The sequence below is a fragment of the Diachasmimorpha longicaudata genome, chromosome 10, assembly GCF_034640455.1.
Source record: "Diachasmimorpha longicaudata isolate KC_UGA_2023 chromosome 10, iyDiaLong2, whole genome shotgun sequence".
In the NCBI taxonomy this organism is placed as follows: Eukaryota; Metazoa; Arthropoda; class Insecta; order Hymenoptera; family Braconidae; genus Diachasmimorpha; species Diachasmimorpha longicaudata.
The window spans coordinates 5996090-6021288 of record NC_087234.1 but is presented as its reverse complement, the minus strand read 5'-3'; the positions used below and the strand labels follow the sequence as shown (position 1 = coordinate 6021288).

The 25199-nt window shown below is 39.5% G+C and overlaps 1 protein-coding gene and 1 long non-coding RNA gene across 4 annotated transcripts; one reads left to right on the top strand and one right to left on the bottom strand.

Moving 5' to 3' along the window:
• Window positions 1-1042: 1042 nt before the first annotated feature.
• On the top strand, window positions 1043-25106 carry LOC135167005 (cGMP-dependent protein kinase, isozyme 2 forms cD4/T1/T3A/T3B). 3 transcript variants are annotated; one of them, XM_064129812.1, is made up of 9 exons: window positions 1043-2053; window positions 14513-14679; window positions 20900-21119; window positions 21432-21495; window positions 21612-21784; window positions 21882-22028; window positions 22656-23102; window positions 23222-23584; window positions 23683-25106. In XM_064129812.1, exons 1-9 carry the CDS (start codon window positions 1560-1562, stop codon window positions 23846-23848), a joined length of 2241 nt encoding a protein of 746 aa, XP_063985882.1. In that variant the 5' UTR covers window positions 1043-1559; the 3' UTR covers window positions 23849-25106. The 3 variants fall into 3 exon arrangements, with proteins under 3 accessions (XP_063985882.1, XP_063985884.1, XP_063985883.1); XM_064129814.1 differs by lacking the exon at window positions 1043-2053 and adding an exon at window positions 12543-13266; XM_064129813.1 differs by lacking the exons at window positions 1043-2053; window positions 14513-14679 and adding an exon at window positions 15561-17470.
• Window positions 10970-12828, bottom strand: LOC135167007 (uncharacterized). Its single transcript, XR_010299787.1, has 3 exons — window positions 12693-12828; window positions 12482-12606; window positions 10970-12089 (listed from the first exon to the last, which is right to left on the bottom strand). It is a non-coding gene; the product is annotated as an uncharacterized LOC135167007 (long non-coding RNA).
• Window positions 25107-25199: the final 93 nt, after the last annotated feature.

Sequence of the window (25199 nt, the reverse complement as noted above, 5' to 3'; positions counted from 1 at the left end):
AGAGGGGAGTGTCAGGACAGATGGAGGCATAACGAGTACACAATGCTATGCAAATTGGATCCTCCTCATAACCTCTCACTCACTCTAACCTCACACCAACTAGGGGTACCGTCAATCGCTCCGCGGGCAACTCTAGCCCACTATCCTATGGTATTACTAACATCGCTATTCTATTATGAAATTACGCCCTCGCTCGCACACTCACTCGTGCCTATTATATCCTGTATTTTGTACTCCATCCACTTGTGGATGACGAGGATGGGGTACTCTAGGCATCCAATCAACTAACTGGGTAACTACCTGCCACCGAGACATTACGAATAAATTTATTGTTTAGGGGATGTTTTCTGGCCGGAGGAGAATTTTATTTTACGACGCCTTTTACCATCGATTGGCCGATTATTTTAATTGCAAAGGTTCCGCGGAAATAATTAACCGGTGGGTGGAGTAGGTAATTAATGCACTAAGCAATTAAGTGGGGGATTAAAACATTTGAATTTTTAAAAAGTTTGGTATTGGCGGGTTCTCTAATTTACCGACTGCAGACACCAACTCCGCAGGTGGGTGACCCACCAAGCGGACTTCAACTGCAGTCGGTACAAATGCGAAGTGACGGACTGAGGAAGAACTAGAAAATTGATCGTCAGACGGAGTAGAACCAGAGATTTTATCCAGATTATTTTATATAAAAATTTGTCAGTGAATAATTTGATTTAAAAGATATTTATCATGGTATATAATCAATGATATTGTTGGAAGTACATTCGACCGCTGTGAGCATCGACGACAACTACCCCAAAGCTCCTCATACCCTCCATTTCAAGCGGACAAAAACTAATAATAAAATATTCTCACGTATCACCTGTTCTTTCCAATAAATCGATCCTGGAATTAAATCCCCCTCCCCTTGAAATAATTCTCTATCCACTTACAGACATGAAGCCCCCATTAGTCACCACAGATGTCCCTCCATGTCCGCCATTATCGTGAGTATGGAGGTGATCTGTCGCGCATGCGTGTACCGGGCTCCCGCTTATCCCAGAATCCACAAACAAGTACCCGAGGGACTCTCAGAGACCTCGGATTTCCATCGACGAAGAAAGGGACAAACGCCGACGGCCACCACACCACGATAACCACCCAACGGTGGTGGGGATCCAAGTGACACGGGTAAGTCTGAAGTAGGGATGAAACCCCACCTCATGTGTACGCTGGCAAAAACCGTAGGGCTACCGTTGTGTTGTTGAAGCCGATGCGGCCAGACACTTGGAAGTGGCGCCGGTGGCTGCTGTTCATGCCTCAGTTATACATTTTGTCAAGTCACCGGTGACTTTATTGGAAAAAAACAATCGAAAATTTATTGAAAAGTGATATTCATGGATCGGTGGGGGGACGAGTGAACAGTGGAGTGGGAGTTGTGTTGGTAATACAGTGTTCCAATTACCGAGCGATTGTAGTGACTTAAAAAGAAAACAACAAATTGACCGGTTGTGTAAAGACCCTGGAATGATCCTGACGGATCGATATATCGTTCAATCCAAAGGACCAAAGGCTAGTGAATGAACAGAAACGATTGCGGGCTGATAAGCGACGCCTGCGTGTCTATGCGCGTGTGCTTCGACAGCTTGTGCTTCTCGTCGACGCAGCAGGGGGTCGCCGACGAGGAGGACGCATCGCAATTGCAAAGCACATCTTCATTGACGAACAACAACACCGGCATACCAATGGTAACAATTGCGGAGAGTATTGGGCCCCAGATTGGTGCCAATCAGGTGCCAGTCAGGGGACAAACCATGGACACGTTGAGGGATCTTCAGGAGTTGCTTAGGGTCAAGGACGAAAGAATCGCGGAACTTGAGTGTTTGCTGTGCCGGAAGAATACGGAGATACAGGACTTGAGAAGTCATTTGGATAAATTTTTGAGTGTTCTACCTTTCAAATCACCGTTAAAACCCAACAAGCCCAGGCCTAGGAAGCAACGAGCTCAGGGTATTTCTGCAGAGCCACCTCTTCAACAACTTGCACCACTAGTTTTTTATGACAAGAGCGAGCGGTGAGTCCTTAGAGATTTTTTATCAATAATTCTTCCGGTGGAGTTGAATATGATCGTCGTGCATTTGATTGAAAAATTTTCATCACAGACTTCATAATAGTCCAGTCAAAAATTAAAAACTGGTCTTAGAACCCCTGAAAGTAGTTCTCCATTTTTTTTCCACACGTTCAAATGGTTTCAGGTGCTTGAAAATGGTCTTTAAAAAATGTAAACATCATATTGACCCATCTGATTATCATTATACGACACTTGACCGAATTTCTCTATTTAAAAAAATGGTCCTAATGCACCTGAAACTGTTTTTTCATTTTTTTTCAATGCGAAAATTACTGTTCGTTCAGAATCCCATCTCTCTGGATATAAAATATATCTCCCCTTTATCTATTGTTCATGGAGTAGTGAAGAAACATCACACCGCGTTGTTAACGTTCACAACAACTGGTATTTATGGATTTAAAAAATTAATACACCTGGGTTATAAGATAATTGATAGCCTACCGAGATTAGAAATAATTTTTTCAGTGGGAATTATTGTGCAAGCCCAGCATCGTCTTCATGTGTGATCAGTCTGATCTTTCATTTCACTCGGTAGAGTTGCAGGGAAGGGGACGGTAGAATATGTATATTGCGCATGTGACGACAGATAATCAGTGGTTTTCCATGCACAGGTCACGAGTGAATCGTGACTCGCCCGAGGAATGTTTCTATAATAAATGGGCTGGATCAATGGCCGCAGGGATGAGGGAGGGGGAGGGTGATTGCTGTTGCGAAATATTTCGAGGAAGTTTTGATGATGAATGAACTTGGGATTGCCGTTTAATTGGAGATTATATCAATTATCTTGAACGATAACAGGTGGAATCATTTTATCGTGAAGATCAACTCACTCTCAATCGCGTGGATTTTATCTATCACGTGGGAAAAATCGGCTGTGCACCCTGTTTGAGGAGGGATTTAATTTTATTTCTTTATTCGAAGGAAAATAATGCTATAGACTGTGTCGAATGTTTTTTTTTAATTACCCAGGTCATGTGGGGTGTAGGATGTAGGGCCCGAGGGACCTAGACATTTTTATTCTTTAGTGGTTGAAAATTGCGAAATCCTCAGTGTGCAATTAATCATTATATTTTGACAACTGGACGTAACGGAGTGACTCGTAATTAAAAAGACTAACGGGTGACGATGTCATTAAAATTCATTTTCTCCGAGGATTCAAAGAATTTGGATTTAAAAGTCAAATGATGCTCGGAACAATTGCAATTTCTAAATTGCTGGCAATCTCAATACAAAATTCGAAGAAATGCCTGCATAGAGAATAGAAAACTCCCCCGGAATGACCGTCTTAACTTGTCAACAGGCGTCGTCCGTCCCATTGACGTCATCAGACTCCTCTGGAGCCGATTGCCTTTCATTAAATCACGCATGGCAACCGTCACATGGCTCCTCCGGGCAACGAGGTTAGGTCGTTCCACCACATTCAATGGTTATCCATCCCAAAAGGAGAGGATAAATAAAAAAAAAGTAAACAAGAGGGAATGTCTATAAATATTGTGGTTTATGAGTCAGGTGACCCTCGGGGTCAATTGACTGTGTCCGAAGATCACCTTTTGACGGGGATTCATTGGTGATTGTCTGAACAATGCTCCGAGAGCGTCGAAAAATTATGGAAAAATTGCAGTATGAGTTCATTAACATCAAACTAATTTTTTCCCAAAAAAAAATCTCTCTCTTCGGCTCTTCCACCCCAGCCAACCAATCGACTGCTTCATTTTTTTCTTCGATCATTCAGATCGTAAAAGTATCTTCTCAAAAACATGAGCTGCCCTGGAATGACGTCATAACTTCGCTCATCCAACGCCATCTTTTGGAGGGCAGTACGTTAAGGGATTTTTTTTGCTCTCGGTGATGGTGGGGCCCTTACAGTAGCCGTTGGGACTATCACCGTCGGGCCCCACGTCACCTCAAGTGGCGCTCACGCACCTCCACCACCTCGGCTCTGCTCGTATTCAGCGGATTTTATGGGCGAGAGCGAGGCGTCGTTACAGGCGCCGTCGACCGGTCCCATCTCCCCTCTCAGCCCTCTCTTCATCCCCCTCCTCCCCACCAATCGTGAATTTTTGGGCCTTTAAATTCCACGATGATCGCCATGTTGCATATCAGGTGCTAAAGAATTGCTCGGGGTGTCTCATATTTTTTGCATTCCTCAGAGTTCTGGGAAAAATAATGTATTCAGGCCCAAAAAATGAAGATTATTCATTTTTCTCCTCAAATAATTATGAGTAATTATTTGTATTATATTATTGACTGTGAATGCAAATGAGGATTGAGGAATTGTGAAAGTTTCAATTTTTTTTTCAATTGAAGTGGAATTTCACTGGGTCCAGCGGGACCTTGGGGACCGCTTCATTCTCAATAAAGTGAAATTACCTGGGGTACGGGCCCCGCGGGAAATTTTTTTATTGCTATCACTCACGAATTTCAATGACGTAAGTGCCTTCTTTGCACTTTCATTTGGCTTATGATTGTCACGAGAACTTTTTAAAAGACGCCATTTTCAACTCCTCCAATTTATCAACAACTGTCGAATGTAGATGGGCACATGAAAATACCTTATTTACAGCCAAGAACATTTTCCCCAACAAAATATTTTCATAGTTTTTCCACATGCCATTAACTACCCAGACAAACTCATATCCAACGAAAAAAATGATGTTTAGTCGTCGTCTATCAGTTCCACATCTGAAAAGTCGTCGTTAACAATAAAAAATTGATGATAACTTCCCCATACTGGCCCCTTAATAGTTACAAAGTGCGAAAGAACACGAGTGTCTGCAGCAAGTGGTAACGAAGAAAAAAACCAAGAATAGAGAGTAAAAAACAAGTGAAACAAAAAAAAAAACGAAGACTTCCCGGCCAGGCGCCATCGACCGGTCCTACCACTCGTGCGTGTAATATCTCCCTCTTGGAAGTTTTATTTATGCCCAGTCGTTAAATCACGCCTACTTAGACCCAAGAAGAATGCCACTTGGTCGCAAACTCAGAATGAAGTGAAAAGGATGTTAGTTTTTATCGTTATCTCTCCCAACTTCAATTGCAATTTCCACAAACACCTCTTATTATCCACATTTTTTTGGCCAGGTAATCCAGAGTTAAACTCGTGTTACGAAGAAGGAAACGGAAGCTGCGCACTCGCCCACAGTCGTTGGCGGGAAAGTTGTGCGCAGCGCTGAACGATTGGCGGGAAAATTATTTTCAAAAAACCTACTCAGGAGATTTATCAACGACGGGCATGACTGTCTTTACAGATTTTATGGGTTTAAATCGGTGTCGAAGTGTTGAAACCCGGGATTGCATAATTTTCACCGCTGCATTTTTACATTCTTGAAGAAAACAGCACTTACAAGTAGCTTTGAATCGCCGAGTCGATTATCCTGACATTTTCTACAAAACCCCGGGTATTTTGAGGTTATCTTCGGTGTTGAGATTATACTTTGAGTGCGCTCTATCGGACACTTGACGTACGGAATTATTTACACGAACCGAGAGACTGCGGAAGTGTTATGCATGTGATTTGAGTTATTTTTAGACTTTCGTTGAGTCGCGCCTGAAATTTTCATTTCCAGTCCTCACTTTGTGATTCTAATTTCAATTGCAGCAGTTGCGGTGGGTAGGGGGTGAGAGAGGGGGGTCGCTCAATGTTTTTTTTTCCCAGTGAGAGACTGTCTACCCACGCGAGAATTAAATCCCCTTTCCTGTTTGAACTTCCGGTCGAGTGATGATTTGATGAAATATTATCGGATTAAGCATCATTTGATTAGTTGGTGAAATTTCTTTGTGTCACATGAGTTGGAAAGACAATTCCTAGGAATAAATCATTGGAGATAAAATTTTCGAACTACGAGATATTAATTCAACAAGAATAGGAGATGGATTTTTTTTCAGGGCCTTGAGACAGTGATAGAATCTCACATTGAACAACAAATTTTAATGACAAATGATTTCCAACGCTTTTGCACTTGTCCAATACACAAAACACCTGCTATAAATGGTCGGTAGCGCAAGTTCGTGTCTTTATTCATTCTTCTCAGTATCTTCAGGACTAACCGGTTGACTGTTAGCGTTCTCGAACTCGTTTTACATCCACGGTTATAACTTAAATGCTCACCTCCCCGTACCCTCCCCCCTTCTTCGCCCTTTGACGTGGTATAGGAGCCTCTCGTTATGTGCATTGCTGAACGATTCAAAAAATCCCGGGTTTAATATGCACTTTCGTTTAATGGTCGCCATTTTTTTTGTATTTAACTGCAGCCAATTCATTTGTAATCATCTAACTAATTGCTAGTGGAGAAAATTGATGGGAATTATACCGCGGGAGGGGCGAATTTTTTTTTTTGAGGTTATGTTGAGGGTTTTTGAGGTTATGAAATTTTTTTTGGAGAATAATTGGGTATCGGGGGTGCTCAGGGCGGTTCGGAAGGAAAGTGTGAGACATTTGTTGGAGTTGAGCTATTCTTGAATAATGTCTGGATATAACAACAATGGCTTTATCATCTTGAGACAAATAATTGAAAATTTCCAGTTTTATGAGCACAATATTTTCGTTTTGAATAAAAAATCCAGGACAAAAATGGCCTCACAAACTGAACTTTAGATCACCAGTGCTAGAAATCGATTATTCATGAGATTGGGCAATGTATTGAAAAGTTCCAAAGGTTTTACTCGTTATTTAATGTAGGAGAGTATTTCTAATATCCTAGTTTTAAGCTTTGTGATTAGTAACTTCAGTATAAATCCGAAACATGCTACAGAGGCATGCAAATTAGATGTGTTCAGCATGGACGAGTGGTTGGCATAGAGCCAGTTAACATACCGACGTACGGAAAGATAAATAAATAAATAAATAAGACAGGTTGATGAGCCAAGTGCATCGGACACTTGGCGAGAGGAAAAAATATTATCTAAACGTCAGTGGAATTTCACTCCTCTAGTTTATCGTCAACTTAATGATTCCAACTATTCCGATAAAAATTATCACCCATTTATTTATTTATTTTTCCATTCCGAGGATTAAATTCGAGTTATGAGAGGAGTGAAACGGGATTTTTCTATTTCTTTATCGTTAAATAAGTGACAATCCCGTGTCGGTAGAAAAAAAATTACTCAAAATTATTGTATGGGCTCGGTAATTGACTCTCTTGGCCCAATTTCGGACGATTCACTGTCAATACCCGAACACGAAAAAAACATTAGAGAAGCCCTGAATCGTCTGTACATACGAAAAAAAATCAACATCGGCACACCTCGAATTCCTCTGTTGTCCCGCACTACGCGACTTGTACGCTTTCTAAAAAGATAATAAAACAGGCGATGGTGAGCGCACGGGGTGCGATAACTTGAGCGTATAATAAATTTTTCGAGAAAAAATAAAAGTGGATAGAGAAGCTGAAAGTAGCTAAAATAAATTCACATAACAGTACAGTGCTGACCGTATTTGTGCACATGCGCAAACAATCGGAGGGGGACAAAAAAAAATCTGCTCAGCTGTGAGTCCCCGACTGGGCCTCCACTTGATTCCCCCTCCCCCTCTGCTACTCGTTCAACTGTCCCACTTGGTAAAATTCCATGCGTCAGTTGACGCTTCCCTCCCTTCCACTTGCACTGGGTCCTTCGTACACTTGTCCCGGGCCTAAAATAGAACCGGGGCCTTTGAAAAAAAAATGAAAGGAATTCTGAGAAAAATTTTTCCTTCTAGATATCGTCCCGGGGAGAAGCAGGATTTTTCATTCTCCCGATGGGCCTTACAGATTTTCAAAGACCCCATTTGGTGGAAAATAGTACGAGTTTTTTGTGGGATAGAAATATTTTGAAGTCATATATTCGTTTGAATAACACTTTGTCGTTTAAGTGGCGTATGTTTGGCCCTTAAACGTTACGAAGGGCCTTATTAATTACGAAAAAATATAACTCGTTGAGAGTCGATAATTTTGGAGCGATGATTGTCCACAAATTCCACGTCTCCTCCAAAGGGAAATTCGAGGGCCTGACGTCCTTTGGGGCCTGAGGCTCTTCTGTTCTTATCAAAATGAATGGAAAAAATTCAAGATTATCAATTTTGTTGTCGATAATTATGCCGTTCAAAGACCCCATAAATTCCACTGCCACCAAAGCCCTCAAGCCCCCGGAAAAATGACTTGTCATCTAAAAAAAAAAAACCGAGACCGATATGAGGCCCGACATTGATTTTCGGATGAAATAACATCCTCATTTTTTGCCTTCTAAAAGATGAATTTCGCTATCTCATTCTGAATTCCTCCAAACGCCCCCTTCTTCATTTGGTCCTCCGACTCCCACTTTTTTTTACGGTCCCTCCCCCATCGTGGGCCAGTGAACGTCAGTGCTCCAAAAATTCAGCAACATTTTTTTTTCAAGATCACATACTTTTTCTGTGGTGACCTTGGGCTGTAACTCACTCCCTGACCCCTCATGACCGTGTCAAATGATTGGGCCTTGCTCCCCACCCCGCCATAATAAGCCCGACACGTCTCTGTTGAGCGAAATGAGGTAGATTGGGAGGGGATCGCTCAAAATAGCTGCTTGTCATGGCCACTTTGAATCACCTCACTACCCAAATCAACATTTACACGGTCTGTTAATTCTCGGTCGTTGACGTATCATGTGATTTGAATAATAACATTCACACCATGAGATTATTAATCAGGTCAGAGATGCCCGAAGGACATCACCGTAAACACCGCGCCATAGTTTGGAGAATTTCCACTGGAAAACACGAGATCAGCGTGATTTTGTTGTTCGTGGTAAATAATAAAATGGGCCATCATATAAAAAAATTACATTAGACTCTAAAAAAAAATCAGTGGACTATTAACTAGCGGTTATTAATAGCCATCGCAGGTAAAAATCCACAGTTCCCCAGTGAGCGCTGACCTTGCCGTAATTCCCCCAAAAATAATTATAATGAAAAACCATTCTCATTCTATTTTTACCCACTGGGCCCAACTGCACCGCCTCATTCAACCATTCAAAATTTTAAATACCTAAAAATAAAAAAAGTATGACGAAGTTTCTGGGGGCCTTACGATTGCCACAGCCTTGATCCCATCCTCTGTTACAATAACAAGCGTTTCCCATTACCATAAACGCAATCTTCACCGCATGATCTCCAAATGATTAGGAAAATAAATAATAATAATAATAAAACGTTGAAGAAATCGCTTATCATCGTTCATCGCAGATAAATGAAAAACTAAATAAACAAATGTACCCGGGAACAATTATCAATTTAACTCTCGCTTATCATTCGTTTAATTTTCCTCTCAAAGCCCAAATACAATATCGTATTCATGATTGTAACCAGCCGCAGTGACGTCACAGATAATTAGTTTCGCGACCCCCCCTCCCACCCTCCCCCTTCCTCACCGTTGGCTTTGAACGATACCATTGGCTGAGTTCATTTTATCTGTCTTTTCTTTTTACTATTTTCTGTTTCGTATTTTTTACCCCTCTTTATTCTCTCCACTGGCATGAGCCATTCGGTTATGCCCCCTGCCCCTCCCCCGTGGCTTTGACTCTCGTCATCCACACAGCCCCCCCCCCCTGGTCCCCGAGTCTTCGGTCCTCTTCAGCCTGTTGGTGCGGTGCTTATCTCACTGAGTTCTAAAAATAACTGCTGTCATGGCCACCGGCGACTTGAATAAAAAAAAAATGTAATAAAAATAAAACCTCGTGTGCGCCACAAATGACCGAGACGAAACAAAACGGCTCTGAGACTTGTGGCGACATCTTGCGGCTCGTGAAGGAGTTAGAGATTTGAAGGTGGAGTGGTGGCGCCATGGGTGAGGGTATTGTGAAGCAGGTGGGCTCTGATGGTTAGGTAGATTTCTAGGGGTGTCGGCAGGGTGGGGGTGGGAATAGTTTAAAATTCAATTTCCGGATTTTGATAAGTCCGATATGGTGATAAAGATGCTGAAAGTCTCCGGGGGGTTAAGATTGTATTTGACGATTTCAAGAGGTTTCCTCAGATTGAACGTTGCGACGAGTCATTAACTTGGATTTGATAATCCATTCGTTGATTAGGTTTGAAGGTTTTAATTGACGAACAGGGGTTGATTGTTCAGGGATAATGACCGCGAGTACTCTATTTGGAGACCTTGATCGAAATACCGCATCCTAATATTAGTACTTTTATCGGAGTATAACGAGAGGATTGCAGAACAGTGGAACCATTATCACATTCCGTATCTTATCAACAATCACGAGTGATGCAGTATAATACTGGTCTTTACATGGAATTAATATTTGAAACCACGATCTGAGAGTCTGAAGATCAATAACAATATATCAGAGAAATTACGTAATGTATCTTCCTCTGATTTTTATCACACATTGAAGTCAGCGTCGATTATTACCTATCAATCATCGCTGTTGGTGTACTTTGGAACTTTGCGAGCAGACAGCGGTGTATCTCGCGAGCTCTAAAAATAGTAAATAGCCTTATTTTTCATTGAACGCAATTGCTCATGAGAGGAATTCATATTGAGAGGAATAAGTTGTTAGAGAAGTTCATCAGACAGATATATTTTCGTGGCATAATTTGACGGGGTAAAATTTCCACTGGAAAACTCCAAAGATAATAATTTTACATTTGCAAAGCAAAATTATTCTGAACTTGATTGAAGTGATCTTGAATTTTTTTTTTGTTCATTTTAATTAGCAATCTGACTCAGGATTGATCTTGAATAGTATAAATAAGCGGATTTCCCCTCTTTATCATATAATGGTATTTATCTTGGAAATATCAGCAGAATTATTGGTCGTGAGGTGAATTTATTTAGCCTATTTTTAAAATGAGAAAATTCCTGGCAATGACGCGAAAAGATAATTCCATTTGGTCTTTTATTTATTTCTGTACAAAATGGTCACATAATCGCCCCCAATCTGATTTTTATTTGTGTTTTATAATTTTTTTATGACACGCCTTCAGTGATAGTCAAGCACCAATAAATTCATTAATTCTCAAGACCATCTAGACACTTTCGCAACAATCCCTCAAGGCAATTTACGTCCGAAATTCACGGAATTAACCGATGAAGAGAAAAATCGCAGACTGAAACATGCGGAACAGCAATACAATGACGAATCATTTCGTAATTGTCATTTCATGATATGTAGCAGATGAATGCTTTCAATTCTTCAACTCCGAGTGTTAAATAATTCAGACGTATGTGGGCCATAATGAGCGCCTCGACGGATTTGTCACACGAAATAGAGAAACGATTCTAGTCGAGTGGGGATTCTCGACACGTCCCCTTTTGGTTATTGAAAGTGAGGCAAGGACTTGAAAAAAAAGCTATCCATATTCATTGAACCGCAGTGATGTCTCAACATGTCTCAACATGTATTTTTGTTCAACATGTTCTCGTGGATGGGATTAAAAAGTCAATAATTTCTGTTGTCGCTGGCTAGACTGTTGGCCGTATTTATTTTTTCCCATATGGCCCAGTGACTATGATAAAAACTCAATAATTCCTCTGGTTAATCGTCATTGATTTGAGGTTGAGTGTTCAGTTCGCATTTCCTCTCTCTTGACATTCTAGCTTTTATATTTCCAGTGAGATACGTTACAGAATTTTATTTCCATACAGTCCAGTGGGATAATAATTCGCTTGATATTTCCCATTTTCAAGTGCATTTTTCTACCCAGGAAAACAATTTTTTCGTCGTGATTTATTTAAGGTCAACCTTGCAATTTACATAGAAACAGATATTTCCAAGAAACACTTGAGACCTCCAGGACTGCAGCAAGACATAATACATGCTAGCACTGCGTATGTAGGGCAATTTTGTACGAAAGTCCTTGATGGTCAGGGAGTTGAGACTGAATAAATGAGCGAAGTGCCTTTAGGGGAACATGAACCTCTACGTGACGATGCCACTGTACTGCCAACGATGAGCTGGATACTTAGATTTTTATTCTTCATTCAACGCTGGAAACCGCAGGTGTCACCATCGCAATCACCTAGTGAAAGTGAATCTATTGTTGAGTCAAGTTTTTCTCTGATTAAAAAAATTTCCCCAAAAATTATTGTTCCAAATTACGCCAGCATCAGTGTGAATATTCTCGTAGTTTATAGGCAGCTCCTAATACATCACTCGGTGGTAGAAAATTTTCGTCCCCGAGGTCAACATTATTAATTTTAGAAGCAGGCGTTTTAACACATCTATGGGTTTCTCCTTCAGTTCACAATTACAGTTCTAGTGTGGAAGTTGTAGGAGCAATGGAAATCATTTAACTCATCCAATCAACATCAATTCACATTCTTTAATGATTGGAATGTTCCTCATAATTTCACGAAGTATTTTTTGATAAAATTGTTTTGAACGAAAACTACCACATACAGTTCTCCTCACCATTATTCTGTTCTCCGGAGTGAGGGAAGGAAGATATCTATCAACGTTCCGTGATTTCTGATAGACGTCAATCCATTCCCGACAATCGTCATGATCTGACCGCCCTGAATTTCCTCAATTAATACCTGAAGCAAGAAAATAAAATCATTGAAAATTGTTAATTTGTTGTGACTGATCATATTCTCAGATGATAAATATGTGAGTGTTTTACGTAATAGTGCGACCAGTAGCTGACCACCAGTGAGAGAAATAGTGGATCTAGCTGTCCTGACCTGAAATATCAATAATCAGTATAATTATCAGTGATTTTGAGGTCCATTGAGACATGGATATAAAAATGATTGGGGTGTTTCAGCAATATTAGCCTCACTAACCAAATATTCTGGATAAACAAGATATGGTGCAGTTGTTGAATTAAAAATCAAAATTGGTAATACGTGGTGCAGAGTGAAAGTGCAATCTTGCACAAAGTGTTGTACTTCCACTCAATTGAGTAAAATAAATGACATGGATTCGGTGAGGGATCTTAAGCGTCTGCTTTATGAGAGGACTGAGGCACTTAGACAGAAAGATGAAATGGTGGAGGTATTGGAGAAAGCTGTGGACGAGAAAGAGGCTACCATTAGATATCTGCAAAATGAAATTGACAAGTTTCGACAGATTGTCGAGTTGTCCATGTCCAGTGGACCACTGGGACCGGGCCAGAGGGCCAAGAGGCAGGCCATCTCGGCTGAACCACTCAGAAATGATGCCAAGCCTATTATGAAGTACAACAAACCGCAGAGGTACTTTTACTCCAGAGTTTATCATCAGCCCAATAGACTCCACTTGAAGGATTTGTTTTTCTAATCCCAAATTTGGTCGATGTAATCGATAATCGAAAATATGGACATTTTAAAATCATTAAGTTTAGGAATAGGAAAATTATTAATTATTAAACTGCAAAATCTCGAGTTTCGTGACCAATTTTTTAAAACTGATAGGAATCAACTATCGTATATGTGGTCATTAATTGGACGGCAATGTCTTTCTCAGTTGCCTGATGAGATAAGTCAGTATCAAGGTCAATTTTCGATTGATATCTGTGGGTTTTGAAAATATAGATTAATTTTCTGGAGGAGGCAATTAATCGACAAATAGGTTTAAGCGCACTAATTATTCTGGAGAGATGGTTTGCATTAAAATGTGAGGTAGTCATTTCCGTGGAAATAACAGTGATTAAGTCGGAAATAGCTGGAATCATAAGCCACAGGACTCTCGGGAAACTCTCTTGAACATTTTATGACTGTTTCTGTTACTGTTGGATGGTATTTTGGGTAGCTGTTTCGCTCATTAAAAGTGAAACCACGCGTGCATGAGGGGCTCCACACTTTCCCCTACTCGATGGGTTGACCCACTAGTGGCCAAGGCTTTTGATTGTTTCATACGCGCGTATTAACCAATACCACTGATTTCAGATAATAAAGTTGTTCAGATGAATGAGTTCAATGATTAATCATACGATTAGGATGAATAATTTTGGACGATATATTTATCGACGATTTATTCAGATTCGACTCTCGATATATTGAGGAAGTATTGTTGTGTGGATATTCATTCTCATTGATTATTTAATCGTTTATACAAAGAATATGGGAGAGGTTGACGTCAACTCGGTGCCACTCTGTCCATTAACCTGACGAATTAATTCAGCACCATAGCTACTTTATTTACTCAAATGTTATTAATCATCAGAAAATGGAAAGACGACGTGCGGCGATGTTCAAGGAAAAAAATTCAATCAATTTTACATAATTCTTAAAGTAGAATGCCCTAATTTTTTTATTCTTGTTTATCAGCTCAATTCGCTCACCAATTTTCATTAATTTCATTAACGAAAATCAGATCCAATATAATTTTTCAATCCTGAATTGTAAAAATAAATGGCGATAAGACAATTATTGTTATCTCAAGTGATTGCCAATCAATGATAATCAATTATTATTAATCACACGATTTAATTATCTTTTTTGTTGTCATTTCTTATTCAAGATCACGGGAACTCATAAAGGCAGCAATACTGGACAATGATTTCATGAAAAATCTGGAACTCACACAAATAAGGGAGATCGTTGACTGCATGTATCCTGTGACCTATCCAGCCGGTTCCCTCATCATCACCGAGGGAGATGTTGGCTCAACGGTTTACGTTATGGAAGGTGAGGATTTTCTATAAATTAAACAAATGCATCCCATAATCAATATCACGAACGTGCACTTATGTTACCAACCGGACACCCCTCCTGTTCTCCGCCCTCAGCCGTCCATTTCTGTCCTTCGTGACAGAATTTTTTCCATTGAGACGGCAAAAAAAAGTGAAGTACATGACCAGCGATTTTCCATTCCTTTTTCGAAGGTCGACAGGAAATTCCGGTGACTCTTCAGTCACTATAGAAAATGCAACGGACCGGTCGAGACCCCAAAGTCGTTCTCAACTTCAATTTCCAGACAGAAGTTCACAAAAAATTTTCCTCCTCCAAAAAATTGAAAAATATCATTTCAATCAAATTTTTCCCAAGGAAAAAAATTGTATTAAAGTTTAAAAAACCAGAAATTTCTCCAAAACATTACGTCACTCGTTTTTTATCAAAATTTTGATAAAAATAACACGGAAAGAATTTTAATTCCGCACTTCCGGCTCTCTCTCTCGCCCTATTTTTCGAAGATTACCGAGACTCCAGGGCAGTCATCATCGAACAGTTAGCATCATCAAGAAATCAAGGTTGACTGAGGTCACGTGTCCCAGCGTGGGAATCACCAGAATTGTTAATTTTTCATAAATCCATTACTGAGAACCACTGTTCCTTTCTCTCACGTTCTCTCAAAGCCAAACAGAAAATTCACAGTGGGGATTTGCGTGACTGTCAGTAGATCCAAGTGTTGGAGCAAGCGAGACAAAGAGAATCAGCAGTACAGGGGTGGGTACCCAAGAACGTGCTCGGGGGGAAGGGGCGGTGGAGGCAGAGGGAGACCGCGAGAAAGGGAGACGCGAGAGGGGGAGAGGTACTTGGGACCTGGTGTAGTACAAACGGTTCTCTAGTTTCCACCCAGAGCTGACAGTGTTCGGGAGCCCCCAGTACACTTTTTCCTCATCTTCTTTTTCTCCCACCCCTCGCTCTTTTCTTTTCCATCTGTCTTTTTTCATTTCAATACATTCATTTGTGTTGTACGGTCCCAATGCGTTCAGGCCATTCACCGGGTCAACTTTTTCACTCCTGGACGCATGTCCTGGACGGGTTTACTCGTGAGTCACCAGCAGGAAGTTATGGCTAGAGCATTGGACGTTTGACAGATACGTTGGATGCAGAGTGAAGTTACAGTTGTCGAGTGTCAGGACAGAGGTGAAGGAATCAATTGTCCATGCATTCTGAGGAACAATTCTATAACCTGGAGGAAGTTTCAATCCAAGTGCCCGATTAAGTTACAGTGGAGTGGAAGTATTGCTGAGGTTGGAGACAACAGGTCGCAGTACCTTCAGATGGTTAATTCATAACTTTCCAGGAAGGACAGGAGCAATCACTCAATTAATGTCTCAATGAAATGAAGAAATAAGGTCCGATGTTCATGTCTTCATCCACTGCTGCCTATGTCGTACATATGTGTTAAGTCAGTGGGAATTTGGAGTGTGAAGTCATCACAAAGAAGTCTTAATTCATTCTTCAAGGATTTATTCGTCAGTTGTCTCTCAAGTCTGGGAAAGTATATCAAGGTGAAGTAGTAGGTGCTGATGTGAAGTTGAAGTTCATGTGTGCAGTCTTTGATTGAAACCAAACAACTTCTTAAACTGATCTAGCTTTTGGAACTTCATGGAATTCTGGTGAGTGGAAGAATACAGGCCGATGAAGAAGTAACTGAATAAATCACTCTGTCATCATTGGTTATGATGCACATTTAATGGTGAAGTTGCAAAAGTTGTTGAATCAGAGATAGAACTTAATCCCATAAATTCCCAACTCACTAGAGAAAACAGAGGGGGGGGGGAGATACCCTCGTGCCTGGGGACTGAGAACTGTTTTACATATTCAACAATAGAGTTATCAGATGTTATCACTCGCTTACAGGAATAAGTCTATAAATTTATTCTGAAGTGATGATACATTAATTTGATGGAAAATGCAATCACTAATTACTGTTTGAATTAAATTATGCTGAGAATTGAGAGAAAGTTGGAAGCATGGGGATTCGCTGCAGACCCTTCACTTGAAGTTTTATACTTCTAATGTCATGACATCGATACCGAAAATTTTATACAGCAGTGGAGCTTGATGGTATCAGTCTGCCAAACTCCATTTTCAACCCAACGTGTGATTAAAAATCAAAATTCTGTGATAATTCTTCCAAAGGAGTGGACTTCCCACGACAAAGTAGAGGATCATTACAACTGAAGTTCAATTGACTTCATAGTGATAATAGTGCAGTCTAAATTGAGTTGAATCTGGCGAAATCGTCGCTTTAAGAGCGTCATAAACCTTGACGAAAATAGTCGTTGCATCATGAAAGTGAGAAGTTACCCTGGAAGGGCGGTTTTGGAGGATTCTGAGCTAATCCTGGACCCAGACGTCACCAGAGGACGGGCCATGGAATTGCTGTATGAAGCCAGCTGGCGAGAGTGCGGCATGAATTGGACATCAGAATCGAGACATAAGTTGAGCCGATCCAAGGATGACCCTGATGATGATTATCGGAGACCTTACGGCGACGTCATCTCCCAGTTGGAAAATGTTCTCGATAGATCGTCCAGTCCTCGTGATAACAGGTCACAGAGGTCTAGTAGTGAAGCTACTACAGATAGCGATTGCTCGGATTTGGGACAGAGTGATTATCACAATGTGAAGCATCAGAATGGGGGATTTGCCATTCCTAGACCCAGACTGATTGTTCCTGTGCATACTTATGCCAGGAGAAGACGCACCGGGGCGACGACAGTCAAGAGACGACAGAATCGAGAAGGTATTGATGGATTTTTACAAATTATTCACGTAAGCGATGATTTGGAATTTTGGAATCAGGGAGAAGGTGTATGATTTTTTGGAAATGCCGGTGGAAATCGTTAGGTTACTGGCTGAGTATGATCCACTGACCTTCGTCAGGTAATTTGGTGGAGAGAAATTTCATTTTTAATTATGATTCTTGCGGTTTTTCTCAACTCAACCCGTTCATAATTCTCACATGCTATTTTTGGATGACTAGTGGATATTTTTTATGCACATTGATTCATTCAGCCCACGCTTTCTACATTAATTGCATGATCACTTGGACACGGTATCTGCGGTGATCTAATCTGCGTCATGAATATGGAGAAAGTTGGGGGATCGGCTGGTGGTATCAATGATCATTGGGACGTGATGATTGGAAGATTTGTGCTGCGGAGAATTCGTCTTGGAATCTTCATTTTTTCACGTCCCTGAACGAGTCAATCAATCAAATTATAACTCACCAATTAATCCATTAAAATTCGATTTTAATGACTCTGAAGAAGTTAAAAATATATTTAAAAAAAAGCGGAAACTATAGGAACAAAAAAATACAAATAATTGACATGATTTCTTGCTTGATGATTTATCGAGAAAAAATCGATATAAAACTTATTAGAACGAAACGTCTGAAATGATGACCCGGTTGACCCCATTCGTTGCCGAGATATCGAGGAAGGAATTGTTCCTTGTAAACATATTCACTCTTTCGATATTTTTATGGGAGTAAGACTAGGGAAAATTCTTTGAGATGATTTTTTGCGCAAGATTAGGAAGTTCGGAGACTCGTAACATCATCAGCGAAGATTTTAATGATACTGATGCACCGTTCAGGCGCAATTTCACTGCACAAAGAGAATTGAGGCTGCTTTCACACGTTTCTTCGAGTTATTTACCACATTGTGGTGTAATGATTCGCCATATTTTATGAATATGGTAATTCTGCGGTGATTTTAGGACAGGGAATTTTTTCCAACTGTTATTACATTTTATTCTCGTTCGTTCATTACACATTTTACATTCTTCTTATTCGTTCTTTCTCAAATGATGAAGAAATCCCTGAAAACGCCGAGAAAAAATACAGACAATTGCATTCAAAAAATTATTAACATATTTTACTGCAACAGGTAATGGTATAATCATTGTCAAGAATTTTTTAATGATAATCGCGACATAACAATTGTGAAATTCAACTTGAAGACCGAAAAATTGCACGTTTTTGTGCATTAAAAACCGGTGGATTTTATAAAAAAATTCCAAAGCATTTAATTTGCCTTTGAGATTATGTTACATTACTGTATTAATGCGGTATCGTATGCCAGGCATGAACTCTTTGTCCTGTTATGTCGTCATGCCGCGAGACAGGAGAGCAACCAAGCGGCTCTATAATTTTTTAATCCACCCATCGAAATATAATATAATGTAATTCTCCTTCTTTCACCGGATATTCCATGCGTTTTTTTCGGGTCTAGAAGCGGTCAGTTCTTTGTTTGGGTCTCCAGGTCATCGAGACCGGTTGGTGGAGATCATGTTCATGCGCTCGACATCTAAAACCCATCTGTCAAACTCGGCTGTCTCTCGATTTCATAATTTTCATACTAATCTGTCATTTCCAAAACAATTCGTTGCGTAATTTGTTACGCTAGACGGCCGCTCGCGATTTTTTTTATTAAAACTGAAGGAAAAAATAATTAATAAACTATTTGCTCAACAAATATAGATCCTTAGAAAATTCTAAACTGAAAATTTAGAGAGAAAAATTGGGAGCAATGTCTCGGTTATCTGATGTCTTCATTTTTATTTTTCGAGATCGATCATTCTTTTTTCGCGGTTTATTGGAATCGCGATAAATATTGAACTGCATCCAGTAACGGTAACATCTGTTCCCGGATCCAATTGCCAACTCCGTTGGCAGTAAACTGGAACGACACTGAACTCGGGGAAATAAAAAAAATACTGTCGTGTGCCGCAGAAATTATGAAACTAGATTCAGATGAAATCATTGAAAAATTCATCCAGTTTGTTTTCACACTTTTCATGGGACTTTTTTATTCAACAAGTTGATGGTTAATTTCTGGGTCTCTGAATCACTACGTGGGCATTCACTGGAACTGTGATTGTCTGCCTTGCACTCACGTGCATCATCTCTGCATTATTTATACGAAGGATTCAGTTTCCTTGGAATAAATGTGACTGATCCACTTGAATAATTATTCAAAATTCAATAACCCAGTTTAAAGCACTTTCTGAATATTTGAAAAATTTAATGTTGCTTAGTACCAGCGCAATCCATTTTGCCCCACTATGGTATTAATTTTCTCGGAAACAGTCGAATTAATTAGTTCAATGACTGAAGTCATTTTCAATGACCTTTTGGCCTCCAATCAACGTCTCACCACTTCTCTATAACATGTCAAACCACCCAAGGTCACGATGAGTAAAAAAACCACGACAGTCATCGCCGGAGACGAGTGATAATAGGTGAGGACAGACGTAATGACTGACTACACCCTGAATCTAGACTAATTGATAGTTGTGGGATGCCAACGACCTCCGACAGGCTATTTCTTTCTACAGAGTTCATGCCTCCATTACAACCAATTGACCATAAAATACCAATGAGTAATAACGACAAGTATTTCACAATTATTATCAGCTTTGTAACGGATCTTGGAAGAATTGGTAATTGATCAATTTTATAGCGAGGCAAAATGGGTTGTGTGAAGGCCCTGGAATTTCCAATTTCGATTTTGTTCGATAATAAATGCGGATATGGTTTTTCTCTCTTGGTAAAATGATTTTTATAATCATCAGGTTAGTCTCAAAGCTTCAGAATTTTGATTGCTTTCACTGTAATCGTTATAAATATTAGATTTTCCACGTAAAATGCGGTAACAGCTCCGAAATAGTAATTTCCCTCATATGCATCGATATGGAAAAATACTCACGGATATGTCTACAGTGGAGTGAAAGTAATCGTAAGTATTGTAAACCACATTTCGCTGTTTCCAATTGAAAATGTAAATTAACGAAGAGCAAGTGATGCGGATGTGGGTATGAAGTTTGATAAATGAAATTAATAACAAACGAGTTGTAACGACCGGAGACGGTCTTGTGGGCCCACGTACGTTATTTCGTATTGTCTCAGAGGTCTCGTTGGTTGTTATGAAACATCCGGTTACGGAAACAAAGATATTTGAACTGGGTAATGGGAAAAAACTGGGTAATTGCGAGGTGGAAAAATATTTCCCTGAATTAATTCACATTCCCAAGGAGAGGACAATGTACCCAGAGACATTATTTGTTTCATTTTTTATCGAATGATTATTTTTCTTCTGGAAAAATATTGAATTAAAAAAAATTATGATCAACTAAAGCTGATGAATTTTGTCACTTGATATTTCAGAGGGAAAAGTTGAGGTCTCGAGAGATGGAAAATACTTGAGTACCCTGGCACCTGGTAAGGTCCTGGGTGAATTGGCAATACTTTATAATTGCAAGAGAACAGCGACAATTACTGCTGCCACTGATTGTCGATTATGGGGAATCGACAGATCGAGTTTCCAGACGATTATGATGAGAACTGGACTGTCCAAACAGGCTGAATACACCGATTTCCTCAAAAGGTATGTCACTAATCTCAACAATTTTCACATGTCGAAAGTTTCGAATAATTTTCCAAGTTGAAAATTAATTTCACCGATTTCAGTAGAAAAGTGATCAATAGAATTAAGGGGAGGCTTATCACGAGAAACCATTCAAGAGCCATGAAAGTAGTTTCCTAAATCAAAACATAATTATTCATGAGCCGAGGAAGGCCCTACAATTTCTAAAATTTATAAAAATACAAGAGTTGCTTTTTCCTTTCAAAGAAATTCCAATTTCGAGCTCTTCCTGAATAATTGTTGTTCATACCTCATGTGATGCTTTCTTTGCAGTGTCCCGATATTCAAAAATCTGCCTGAAGAGACGTTGATCAAGATCTCCGACGTTCTAGAAGAGGTAATTAATGATTCAGAAAAAAATTTTCAATTGCCCTAATTCTTACGGAGCTGTTCCATTTTATTTCTGTCGAGTTGACATTGAGCTGATTATAATTGAGTTAATAATAATTACAGACATTCTACAACAATGGTGATTATATAATTCGTCAAGGAGCTAGAGGAGACACTTTCTTCATAATTAGCCGGGGTCGGGTGCGTGTTACCATGAAACAGCCGGATAATACTGAGGAGAAGTACATCAGGACATTGAGCAAAGGTGACTTCTTCGGGGAAAAGGCACTCCAAGGGTGAGTGATAATTATTTACATTATTTTTGTCCAAAATACCACAATATATCATATTCGACGAAATATCTTTGACTTGACTGATTTATTTGATTCCCAGGGACGACCTGAGGACCGCTAATATTGTGGCTGACGATCCAGAGGGCGTCAATTGTCTCGTAATTGATAGAGAGACATTCAACCAACTAATATCCTCCCTTGATGAAATCAGAACGAGGTACAAGGACGAACTAGTCGAGCGCAGAAGGTGAGTGCCAGCTATTTTGTATGATCTTTAGATCCTTGATGTTGATCAATACAACTTATTGTTTCATGCTTAAGAATGAGGATTGGATCGTAATGTTACGATGATCAAAGTAAGTCACGATTTTATGGAACAGTCGTTGGAAATGTCAGATTACTTCACTTAAATTTCGTGAATTTCTCTCGTCTCGGAGACACTTCTAGGGAATGCTAATGATCGATTGTAGTGTTTGAAATATGTTTTTATAGTTATGTAAATTAACCAGGGGATTCCGGGGATTTTATGGGTGAAGTTTCTATGTGCGTAAACGACTGGTTGACCCGAATAAAACTACTTTATAGTTGAGGATTGAGTGATTTATGGACCCGAAGCTACCGGGTTAATTACTCACGCAAGGTCTATACTTTCCAATAGAAAATTATGGGAAGGGGAAGGAAATCAATTTAATTTGCTCGATGGAAGAGAGAATCGAAACAGCGGAAGTATTTTTTCGGTCAGTTTTAAACAAAAATATTGGAAAATTAAAGTGTTATTTCCATTTTATTCTCACAATGTCCCTATTTTTAAAAAATTCATTGTTCTACTTTTTTCACAATTTTTTCCAAATTCTCATTCACCAACTTTTCACAGACTCAACGAAGAATTCCGAGAACTTCGACTGCAGGATCTACGTCCCCTGGCAACCCTAGGGGTCGGTGGTTTCGGTCGTGTTGAACTCGTTCAGATTGCCGGCGACAACAGTCGATCATTTGCCCTGAAGCAAATGAAAAAGGCGCAAATTGTTGAGACTCGTCAGCAGCAGCACATAATGTCAGAGAAGAGAATAATGGGTGAGGCTGACTGTGACTTCGTGGTGAAACTCTTCAAGACTTTCAAAGATAGAAAGTACTTGTACATGCTGATGGAGGCATGCCTGGGAGGTGAATTATGGACAGTGCTCAGGGACAAGGGTCACTTCGACGATTCCACAACTAGATTCTATACGGCCTGTGTAGTTGAGGCATTCGATTATCTGCATTCGAGAAACATCATCTACAGGGATCTCAAACCTGAGAATTTATTACTAGATAGCCAAGGGTGAGCGTAAATAATTTAAACTGCAAAAATTTCTAAACATTATTTTCCTCGAATCATTTTTGTCCGTTCGATTAAATTTTTTCACTCAGTGAGTTGTTGTTTTAAATATTTTCTCGCAGATATGTCAAATTAGTGGACTTTGGTTTCGCCAAACGTCTGGATAACGGTAGGAAGACGTGGACATTCTGCGGAACCCCGGAATACGTGGCTCCAGAGGTGATATTGAACAGAGGACACGATATAAGTGCGGATTACTGGTCTCTTGGAGTTCTGATGTTCGAGTTACTGACGGGAACGCCCCCCTTCACTGGTGCCGATCCCATGAAGACCTACAACATCATTTTGAAGGGTATCGACGCTATCGAGTTCCCCAGGACCATCACCAGAAATGCAATGGCGTTAATCAAGAAGCTTTGCAGGGACAATCCCGCGGAGAGATTGGGGTATCAGAAGGGTGGGATTAGCGAAATTCAAAAGCACAAGTGAGTCTCTTCTCTGAAAATAATTTTTCAATCTCGTAAATGATGTGAGAGATAATAAGGTCGATGAATGGATATCATTCGTAACATTTTTTTTGCAGATGGTTTGACGGATTCAACTGGGAGGGTTTGAGGGCGAGGACTTTGGAGCCTCCAATAATGCCGAGAGTTCAAACTCCCACAGATACTGGCAATTTCGACGAATATCCACCCGATACTGAACCCCCACCACCAGATGATATTTCAGGCTGGGATGCTGATTTCTAATGACTTATCGCTAATCGAATGAATTTTTCTATCGGCTATATTCGCTTGTGGCCGAAAGAAAAACTCAATCAACAGTCAACTCATTTCAATAATTCTTCAACTGAACAATTTTAATTGCCAGTCGATCATTTTTTTGAGATAGAAAAATTAAACAAATTAGAGACCTGAAAGGGTTTTTTAAATTGATCAATGAATGAGTGACGAGTCAATTGTTGTTACCAAATGATGAAACTCATTAAAACACGTGACGAATTCTATGTTCGGAGAATGTGTTCAGTGGCGAAAGAACATCTCTGAGGGGATTTTTCAATAAATATTTTATGTAGAGAATTTCATGCTCTACACAAAAGGTTTTACGACATTTTTTCGTGTGGCCACTAATTATCGAGATATTTTTACAGTAAGTAGGAGATTTCTAAATTGTTTTTTCATCTGAAAAATTTTTATTGACGTTATCGGGTAATTATCTCGGTATTTATCGAGGCCATGAAAAAATGCTTCAAATACGTTTCATAGAGAATTTCACGCCCTGTAAAAAAGTCCTGAAGCGTTTTTTCCTAATTTCAGAAGTTTCCAAAATATCTACAACAATATTAAATCCATTTTGGAAATTTTTTCTTTCACCCAGCTAATGAATTTAACAGAAATAGTTGTCTTCTCCGTTAGAACGGCTTGTGATAGTGATTGTTGGGCCAATGGGGATGAATGCCTGATCATAAATTACTGACAAATTACTGAGAAAATCGGAATGATAAATCGAAAATGACAAGAATTGGGAAAATTTGTGCTTCCTCCGAGGCTGCCAGTGCCACGTGCCATGAATGATCCTTAGATGAACCAATTTTCATAAAAGGTTTGATCACAACGAAATTGAATTTTAACTGTTAGCTAAAGAATTTTAACTGTTAGCTGAAGAATTTGCCGGAAGAAAAATCAAATTGAGGGGGAAAAATTAATTGAGGCAATATTGCCAGAGGTAGGTGATGAATGATCAGGAAAATATTTTTGAAGAGTTTTTAACCAATCCTTGAAAGTGCTGAATCATGATAAATCAGTGATTATGAGTAAATGTCCATAATTTGTTGTTTATTCGTTTTTAATAGAGTTTATTACACGATTTATTATATCAAATATATTTTTCATGATGTTCGAAGTATAATTTAGCGTAAGTTGTGTAAATAAGTCGATAGGTTAAATATGTATTGAGTAATGATTGATTCATTGATGAATGAATAAAGTTTTATTGACGAGAAAATTATTTTTTGATGTTCTCTATTAATGATGTACAAAATAACCATTCGCGGGCCGATTTTTAATAAAAGATTGAGCTAAATGCGGCCCTTGAAATATT